This window comes from Phaseolus vulgaris, chromosome 2 (assembly GCF_000499845.2).
Source record: "Phaseolus vulgaris cultivar G19833 chromosome 2, P. vulgaris v2.0, whole genome shotgun sequence".
Classification (NCBI taxonomy): domain Eukaryota; kingdom Viridiplantae; phylum Streptophyta; class Magnoliopsida; order Fabales; family Fabaceae; genus Phaseolus; species Phaseolus vulgaris.
In genome coordinates this window covers 42,565,237-42,575,729 of record NC_023758.2, presented here as the reverse complement: position 1 = coordinate 42,575,729, position 10,493 = coordinate 42,565,237, and the positions used below count along the sequence as shown (strand labels likewise).

Sequence of the window (10,493 nt, the reverse complement as noted above, 5' to 3'; positions counted from 1 at the left end):
AATAATTAAAAATGGTGTTATATCTTTTGTTATCCTTTTGAGATATAAAATTAAAACTTCTCACAAAATTACAAATATCTTTCCTCATATATTTTTAAAATAATAAAATAAAATATAAATATAAGAATAAAATGGGAATAAAATAAAATGACAGTTAAAGAGAAGAATCCCTTTTATATATAAACTAGCGGAAACACAACGCAATTGCGCTGTGTATTCACATTTTTTTTCTTTTACTCATATTTTGTGATAATAGAAATTTAACATACATACAAAAATAATTTTGGATGAGTTGAAATTGAAAAGAAAAAATTATTAACAATGTAAAAGAAAAATGATGAATTGATTAAACAACCTCTTTTTTCTTCTTCTTTAGTTTGAGTATCTCTTCTTCTTCAAGCTTTTTCTCTTCTTCCATCGGTAGTTTTGTGATCGGAGGGTGTGATGATATTCACGTTAAGGAGGTTAAGACTAACTTTATGGTAGATACAAAAGAATAATGACTTTATTTGAGAATATAGTTGTTTGAAATAGAGTGAAAAAAGTGATTGAAAATGAAGGTTATTTGATATGTGAAATTTGGTGTGAGAATGAATGAGAGTATGTTCTTTCTTCCTTCCTGTTGTTGTCTTGAAATAAGAAATTAAGAAAAAAGTTGAGAAGTTAATTTGCCTATAAAAACTGTACATTAATATTAATTTAAAAAATTAAACAATAATTTTATTTTTTAAGTAATTCATATAAAATAACAAAATACTCAATTGTACTAATATGAAATATATTGAATAAAAGTAAAATAAAAAAATATTTATATCCATATAAAATGATTATAATAAAAATTTCCTATATATATAAATATAGCGATAGATAAAGATATATAATTTTTTTTACAAATTAATATTCCAATATTACCGAAATTTCAGGACAAACAACATTCGCGCATAATAGAAACAAGACACTTTACACTCCATACTTTTTTTTAAGATTCATAATTTTACTGTTGATTATTTATAATTAAATAATAGTATACATTTTCTCATGACTATTAAAAGTCTTAATTACATTATTTTAGGTAAGATTCTGCTGATTATTTATAATTAAATAATTTATATTAAATAATAGTATAAACCTTCTCATGACTATTAAAAGTCTTAATTACATTTTAGGTTATATCTATAGTAAATTAACAGTTTGTTACTTATTCAAAACTTTCTATTCTCTATATATAAAGTTAAGCTTTTACAACAATTACAAAGTTGAGTTGGATAATCGAAAGTACAATTATTTATGAAGTTTGTGCAGAGAGTGTTAACAGGGAATTACTTTCTGGGTAATAAAATTTCATATCAGAAAGATTGGGTAGCATTTTGGATAACTTTTACATGAAATTTAAATTAAAAATAGACTTCAAAGAGGTAAAAATAAAATAAAATTATCAATATATAAGTTTAAGACAAGACGTATATTATTTAGTACTGCAGTTTTGTGTATTATACAAATAAATTTGTATTTTGTATAACTAAAACATAAAATAAATAAATATTTTGAATATATAGATTATGCTACAATTACATTTGAAAGTGAAAATATAGTAATATAGTAAACATACGATAAAAATTAAGAATAAAAGTCAAACAATCCATGTAAATGAAAGCGTGGTTATAAAGTCAGCCATATATTTCTTTTAATAAAAAATGATTTAATATTTATTAATCAATTATGCTATGTAAAATTCATATTTTTAAAGTTTATCTAGTCTAATTTATTAGGTTAAACATATAAACTTTAAAAGTAGAAAAATTGGATGAGTTGGATAGATGTTATTATGCTCATATGAGTGTATAACTGTAGTTGAGTTTAGTCTTGGAGGACCAATCAACCACTTTTACATACCTTTCTATAAATAATTTATTCATTAACAACTAATAAATTATTAAAAAAACTATTTTTTTAAAATATATTAAATATTAATTTCAAAAATAAAAAATAGTAATATTTAAATTATTTTTTATTATTAATAAATATATTATAAATTAATATTTAATTAATTATCACAATTTTAACTATAAATTATTTAGATTATAAAATTAATAATTAAAATCTTAATTGAAAATTAATTATCAATTTAAAATTATTTATCAATAATAAAAATTAATTAAAATATCAATAATTTTTTTATTTTTTAAAATAATATTTAATTTATTCAATATAATAATTTTTTTTTTCTAAAATTAATTTTTATTTAATATTTTTTATAATAATAATTCGTTTCTTTGGAATTGTTGCACAATAGCATCCTTTAGCTATATAGAGAGGACTTTTAAATTTTATTATTTATCCCTTCTGGGAACTTGTACTTTTATGTAATTTTTTCTCACATGATGTAATATTTCCCTTCTACATTGATTAAAAACAACTCTTAAAATCTTGTATTCAGTGCCTATTAAAGATATTTTCTATATTCTTCTTATAATATTTTTTATTAATCAACATACTAAATTCCACTAGTGATTTGAGATAACAAATAATACATTGTTATGCACTGATGTATATAATGTTATAATTTAATAATCCTAAGAATTAAAAATAATAATTTTATAGGTTTTTATCATTCAAAAAACACATAAAAAATATATCATATTATTTAGCTTTAAAATTCTATAATACATAGTAATACTCTACTTCGAAATAAAAAAAAATCCCGAAAACAAAAAATACATTCTTTTTTGGAAAAAAAATAATTTTCTTAATAAAATTACTTTTCATTCAACCAATATGAACTAGTTTTTAATCGAATTTTCCAATTTTTAACCAATTCAGGCCAAGCTTGTTTAATAATTCAAACAAAATCACAGAATAAGTTGGTTTATAGTACCAAGTCCAAACCAACTAAATTCAATTACAAATATAATAATTAATTTTTTTTCATAGTTGTAGTGACAGAAATGGTAAGAAAACCATCTAAAAAAAGCTAGTGAAAAGAACATACTAGAAGAGAAAAATAAATATTTTTGTGTTTTGATGTTATACCTTATATCTTGCCAGTTATATTTTGTCCCCTTGCAAAATACAAGTCAAAGTCATCTTTATTGTCTCAAGTGATAACAATAAGTTGTGGATTACATCATCTATGATGCAAGTCTCACAAGGAAGGGCTTATAAAAAAACAACTGATATCATGTTGATGATCAGTATTGCATTTTTTTTATCAGCAGAAGATGATCAGTATTGCATTTTTTTTTATCAGCAGAAGATGATCAGTATTGCATGGTGACAGCACCTCAATGTGCAAATTTTCCATGCAGTTTGGCATATGCTCATGATGTCACATATATAATATATAAGAAGTTGCATACAAAATGTGCATTAAAACAACTTCCTATGCCAAACACGCGGCACTCAGTTCCATTTCCTCAGGTAATTGACCACACTACAACACTTGCTACCTTTCAAACGGACTTTCTTGTCCTAATCCCTTAATGCATTTATTGGTTGAAATTCCCATGCTTAATTCAGATTAGATCATACCCTTCTACCACCGCCATTCTAGTACCTTCACTCCGATCTATATATAATTAAGTACGCATCAACATCCATGCATATCTTGTATTCTTATCAAAAACGTATTTCAAAACACACCTTTTTCTCATATCATGGTGGAGATTCACGAACACATCAACCCCTTTGATGAAGAAAATGAAGAAGAAGAAGAAGAAGAAGAGATCAACTATGACCAGCTTAAGAAGAGAATGTGGAAGGACCGCATCCTGCTGCAGAAGCTAAAGGAGAATCGCCCCAAAGAAGAGTCAGACCAAGAAGCGAAACAAGAAGCTTGTAGGCGGAAGAAGATGTCAAGAGCACAAGATTCAATCCTCAAATACATGGTGAAGATCATGGAAGTTTGCAACGCTCAAGGTTTTGTGTATGGGATTATCCCTGAGAAGGGTAAGCCAGTGACAGGCTCTTCTGACAGCTTACGTGAGTGGTGGAAAGAAAAGGTCAAATTTGATCAAAATGCTCCAACTGCCCTTGCAAAATTCATGCCGCTCCTTCAAATTAATGATTTGGATCCAACTTCCTACATGCATCTCCTTAATGACTTGCAAGACACTACTTTGAGTTCACTCCTTTCTGCTCTCATGCAACATTGTATGCCTCCCCAAAGAAGATTCCCTCTTGAGAGAGGCTTTGCTCCACCCTGGTGGCCAACAGGGACAGAAGCTTGGTGGGGTGAACAAGGTCTTTTGGCCCAAGAACACGGGCCACCTCCTTATAAGAAGCCTCATGACCTCAAAAAGGTTTGGAAAGTCTCTCTCCTGGCTGCAGTTATCAAACACATATCTCCTAATTTGGATAAACTTAGAAGGTTGGTGACTCAGTCCAAAACTTTGCAAGACAAAATGACAGCCAAGGACACAGCAACTTGGTCCAAGGTTATGAACCAAGAAGAAGCTCTGTTGCAACTAACCAACAAGTGCCTCAAAATATCTCTATTAGACGAAGATGAAAATGAATGTGAAAGCTCCACTAGCACTTCCCATGAAGGGAGTTGTGTAGCTGAGTTGAATGGTGACTCCAATTTATTTGGTGGGATCATTGAGAAAAGGAAGAGTGTGATTGACTTAGATGCTACTACTGATAAGCTATATGCTTGTCAATACTACCACTGTCCACAAAGTGAAATGGGTATGGGATTTCTGGACAAAAACTCAAGGATGAACCATGAGTCCCATTGTGGTTATCGCACTAGTCAAAACCCTACTCTCCTTCACGATAATGTGTCCAATGACACACAAATTATATGTGAGGATGATTGGATGAATATGGAAGTAGCAAGAGCTAATCAGAATGATAATGACCATTTGGGAGATCTAAATGATCAATTGAGAGATATTGTAGGAAAGACACCAGAAGATTATGGAAGCTTATGGCTAAATTCCCTTGAAGATCTTGAATTGCACACTGCACTGGATCAGATCGACATGAACTTGAATCGAAATTCAGAGCAAGATACACCACAAGGCCAAGAAATAACCTCAATTTGGGACTTAACCTACAAATAGGTTACTGGTCTCATGTTTGGATCGCACATGTTATGTTTATACTAAGTAATAAGAGTTAATTATTGAAATATTAAGTAGTAAGGCATCTTCTCCTTATGTAACAAAAGATAGCCTTTAGCTTTGTACAGATATTATCAGTTTTTGTTCTTAATTTGGTGTTTGACTCTCAATGAATAGTTAAACTCTATTTACATTGATCTCTAGTATGTAATAACAAATATTGCAGTCACTTCAGGCCACATGTATTTACTCTTATAATGTTAGGACTCTAATAACTAGCTATGGTCACCTTGGTGAGTGTGGGGACAAAGTAGGATGTAACAAACCATTCCTCTTTATACCCTAAGGAAATATACAAGTTTGATTTGAGGCTTAAATTAATAATCGTAGAAACTATGCCTTTGAGGTATGAAGTCTTCGTATTCTAGTCTCGGGCTTGTGTAGGAGTAACCCTTCCTAAACCTGTTGTTTCTGCTTCTTACTTCCACATCCACAGAAAAGACGGCACAAACAGGTCTGTGATCAGAAAATCTTGACTCTCCTCGAATATATGATGATTGATCAATACCATTCCCACGCCATAATATCCTATCACACCTGACATTTGTGCAATTGAAGAAAGTAATTGTCAAGATTTAGGTTTATTTGTATTGAAAACTAAACTAACACTTCTTATTAATTGACCTTTGATAAGATATTATAAGAATCAAGAGACGTGCAATACCATGCAGGTGTTCGACGTTTTTTCTTTGATTTGACAGTCTCACCAGCGTAAGAGTCTGAATTATGTGAGTACTTGTAAGTTGGAGCAAAAACAATCCTTCCCTCTTTGAAACCGTTAAAAACTCTTCCTGCGTCTCTTTCCATGTTTAACTGTACACAATGAAACCCCAAGTCAATAAATTTTACCTGTGTAAAAATGATACACAGTACTAGAAAATGTTGATGCTAACACTCCAGTTTTTATTAGAGCAAATCTAAATTAAGCAGAACAAGTCTAAAGATTTACATCAGTTTTTTGTTTAGTATCTGAATGTTTGTAAAATGTCATTGAACTATTTATTGTATTGGTAGAATATGAATGTATTGACACACCTGATCTTTCTCTAACAAAGTGTCCCAATCGTTATCCTCCAATAGAACCCTTGTTTCTTCGTAACTCAAAGCCACCCGATAGTTCAAATCTCCTAGCCATATTATTCGACTGCAGAACAGGGTAGAAGTGATTAGAATTTTACAATGAGATGTGCAAATTATGTGTTGTATAAAGAAGATTATATCAACTCACTCATGGTCAACTATCCTTTCTGGTGCTCGACGGCACGGATTCTTGCAAATCCTAGGGAATTGTGTGCTTTTGAGGATCTCAGCTACATCAGAATTTCTCTTCAACTCGTCGCCGTCTTTCTCCCCAGAAGCCAAGTGACTACAGACGAAACAAAAACTTGTTTGATGCAATGACATGCTCATTGATATACACCCCTGCAATCAATTATTGATTCCATGTGCACCATTAGTCTTCATAGTAAGTAGTACATGACAAAAATAACAGTTCTTAGTTTCATGAATATTCATTAGTGGCTAGGCAACATCTTTTATATATATTTACTAATGACTCATTTGGAAGAACTTATTTACAATCTGGAACTACCTTATAGCATAAGTACTTGTCTAACATTTGGAAGTTTATAGGATAGCTTCTGAAAACAACTTACATGAAAACAATATATAAAAAAATTATGCATAATAATGTGTGCTTACCTTGTTACCTAAGCAACCCATGATCCCTCTCCCAACAGAATCAACTCTAAGATGTCCAATGTGTGGCACTAATTCCTTCTTAGTCCATATGGTGAGAAAAATCCCAACCATTTGCTTACTCGATATAAGGGAGTATCTGCATTCGCTAGGAGAAGAGGGTATTTCTGTAATTGAAAGCAACTCTTCCACAGAATCATCACCTTGAAGCTCAGAATCTAACTTATTCATAGGGTCACTATACTTTCTTACCCTTCGTCTTTCCCTGGTTGGAGAATCCACTGGACAATTGCAAGCCTTAAGGAGGCTGCTACCCTCTGCCCTGAAGTTTTTACTGATAACTTTAAGAGAAGGCTTCTGAAAGAAATTCAAACTTGCCGGAGACTTTGCATCCTTCGAACTACTATTGGTTTTGGAGCCACTTCCTGAGTCAGAAGAATCACTGTATTCATTTCTTGGTCTGTTTAGTGCTTGACTTATCAATGCCAACCACTTTGCAGCTGGTTCATTGTCTTCTATTACTAAAACATTTCCAGCACTCAAAGGAACAATTTCCTGGAAACTGAATAACAATTTGTTTAGATCAGTATCTAGCTCCATACTAATTTGTTTCCATGATTATTACACAAAACTAGAAAAGCAAAACTTCACAATAAAATCATGGAAGCAAATCACTACAAAATAACCATATATTTAAACTGTTAAGATCAAATGAAAATGTTACTCCTTGTATTTTCGTACCCCAAGACATATATATCTGCGGAGCCTTCCACTAAGAAGAAATCTTGAAGGTTGAGATCATAATTTGGTGACTTTCCTCCCACATTCCACGTTGCAACAAAGATCCTGCAATCCACGTTACCAAATGGAATGACATGAAAATGAAGATTGCACGTGAGCTTGACTATCTCAGGCAACAAAACAACTGTGAATGAAGGCTTGAATTGAAAATGAAATCACACATACCTGAAACTCTGCAGTTCAGTTTCCGGAGCCATTATCGCAGGGCGTTCAAAATTGGACAAATTTAGGCCTTCGATTCCAGGGCTAGTCTCCCTTTCTGTGAGTTGAAAAGAAACTAAAACAATGGTTTAATTTTTTCATGTTATCACGCCATGCCAAATCTATAATTGCATTAGGTGTACATTGCAAGAGTGCAGAGTTTATGGTGCACATCAAACAAGAAAATTTCCCCGGATTAGAAAACATCTTACCAATAACCAAAATTTCATTGTTGTTAGGTAAGCTACCAAAATAATACAACCAAAGTAGATTTTTCTTCCTGTTTGATAGGTACATTGATTTTTACAAGTTGGGTCAGAATCTAGAGTTGACCTACCATTTTTTCAAGTTAAATTAGATCCTCAATTTTGGATATATTTATATCAATAATATTTTGAACTTCCTCTAGTAGTCATGTATGTTTATTAAAGATTGATTATTCCGAAAATTAAATATAAGAATAATTCTGAAATAATGAGTTTTAGAAGTTCAAATTTATTTCTAATGCTCTTATTTTTGTAATTAAACAAATTATGTTGTTTCGAATTTAGAGAATGTAAAAATCGTGTTTTGTTGTGCCACAACTTAATGCATCATGCATAAGTTAGTACCTGAGAAACTCTTTCTCATGATGGGGGCAGCTTCCAAAAATGCTTTTTTTCTTGTCTCAATCTTCTTCTCCAGATCTTTCCATACAAAACGTATATAAATAACATGAATCAAAGTGAAACCATGCAACATGGAAATTTAGATTTTCTACGGAAAGAGAGAAAAGAAAGCATGTAATGAATACCAAGAGTAACTCCATCTTCTTCTTCCGTGCTTGGCTTGACTGGTTCTTCGTCTGAGCTTCTCCCATTTCGCTTTGATCCAAAAATCTTTGGAAGGATAGACTTCATCCAAACAAGAAAAAGGGTAAAGAAAAAAGCACCATACCCTTAGACTCAAACACAAGAAAAATGTAATGCATGGGAAAAAAAAAAATAATATAAAAAATAAACACCTTCTTTTTCTTCTCATTCTTGCCACTAGTGTCAGGCAAATTTGATTGAGGGGTTGTGTTGACAGGGCTGGTGGTAGTGTCATTAGCTTTGGTCATTTCAGAGTTAGCATTTGATTTAGAACGTGCACCCGTAGACGAAGACATTCATTCATTCGTATTAGCAACATGCCCTTAATATGATCTTTAGTTCATCACATCCACAATAACAACATTGAGAAGAAAACAATAATAACGTGTGCATGAACAAAGTTTGTTTTTGTCTCTTCCTATTGAAATCTTGGTTTCATTAAGTGCGATTATTGAATATGTTTTGTATGTTGTAGATTTTTTTGGTTTTCAAAAGAATGAGATTTTGGGGGCGGATCTTTCGGGGTACTTAAGGTTGAGGGAGATAGAGAAGCAAAAACAGGCATGAAACGGTTGAGTAACAATTAACAAAATAACGGTAAATTATCTTCTTTATTATAATAGATTATGGTATAAAATAATGATTTAATATCTAAGTATATCTCTGTGTATATATGAATTAATTATTAAAGCATGTTGAATATATAATACTAAACGTAGAACTTATATAATAGTTTGTTATAATTTGGATTAGTCATGTTCCTCTCTCTCTTGAAAGTTCTTCTCATTTTTTCAAGATTACATTCTTATTATGAAATCTTCCATGATTCAGTACATATCAATATAGAGAAATGTCTATCATAATAGTATGCAGCTATACTTGGAACATGTCTTAGTTATAGTTTTCATCTCCTTAACTATTTTTTGGTATTGCTGATTTTAAGATTTTTGAAGACAAACTGAAGTTTAATTATCAATTCAGTTTGTTTTTATATTCTCAGCATAAATATTTTTGCACTGTTCATAAAAATAATTTTTGGAGTAATTCTAAAAAATAAAATAGTTATTATAAAAATAACAATTTTAATTTGTAATGCATTATAGTTATTGTAAAATCTAGAAAAACATTTAAAATAGTTGTTGTAAAAATCATTATATATGTTAACTTGTAAGTTTATAGTGATCTAAAACTTTTTGCAACGATAACTAATTTCTTTAAATGCACTCAATCAATTTAAAAACTTTACACGATTTTTATTTCATTTTTAAAGTCTTGAAATTAGTTGATAATTTTAAAAGCCAAAGGAGAAATAAAAAAATAATCTCTAAGAAGCTTATTTATATCAAAATCGATTAAAGTATAACAGAGTGATGTATCTTTCAATAAAAAAAATTGTAATTTAACCTATACTTCACATAATTGAGAATAGTGTAAAATACTCGTCCAAGCAGTTTATTGATTTAGTATGAATTTAGTTTTCATGTACTTTCTTTGGAAAAAAATTATAATGTCAACTAATTGAAAACCATTATAAACTTTTAAAATTGTTATTATAAAACTAAATAATATCATCATATATATAAAAAAAAACATTTTTGAGTAGTAGTGTACAAGACCAGTTTTTTTTACCTTAGCCTCCACCTAATGGTAAAATTAAAGACCAGATCAGCAAGTTTTGAATCAACAGTCAAAACGTTCCTGTTTAAGTTTTCATACACACCAAATTATTGTTTTGTTATATTCTTACATTTTGAAGATTTTAAATATCACTGGTTTAGTTCATTATGTTTAAATTTTAGGAACACCCATTGAAAATGAA

At 30.3% G+C, this 10,493-nt stretch overlaps 2 protein-coding genes across 2 annotated transcripts; one reads left to right on the top strand and one right to left on the bottom strand.

Annotated features, from left to right (window-relative positions):
* Positions 1-3,653: 3,653 nt before the first annotated feature.
* LOC137812301 (putative ETHYLENE INSENSITIVE 3-like 4 protein) lies at positions 3,654-5,302 on the top strand. Its single transcript, XM_068614230.1, has one exon. The coding sequence runs from the start codon at positions 3,654-3,656 to the stop codon at positions 5,061-5,063; it is 1,410 nt and encodes a 469-aa protein (XP_068470331.1). The 3' UTR covers positions 5,064-5,302.
* Positions 5,303-5,440: 138 nt separating this feature from the next.
* On the bottom strand, positions 5,441-9,124 carry LOC137812299 (type I inositol polyphosphate 5-phosphatase 5). The gene is made up of 10 exons (XM_068614229.1): positions 8,827-9,124; positions 8,617-8,716; positions 8,435-8,509; positions 7,788-7,881; positions 7,563-7,667; positions 6,825-7,383; positions 6,352-6,545; positions 6,159-6,267; positions 5,788-5,936; positions 5,441-5,660 (listed from the first exon to the last, which is right to left on the bottom strand). The coding sequence occupies exons 1-10, from the start codon at positions 8,968-8,970 to the stop codon at positions 5,441-5,443; spliced, it is 1,749 nt and encodes a 582-aa protein (XP_068470330.1). The 5' UTR covers positions 8,971-9,124.
* Between the last annotated feature and the right edge of the window lie 1,369 nt (positions 9,125-10,493).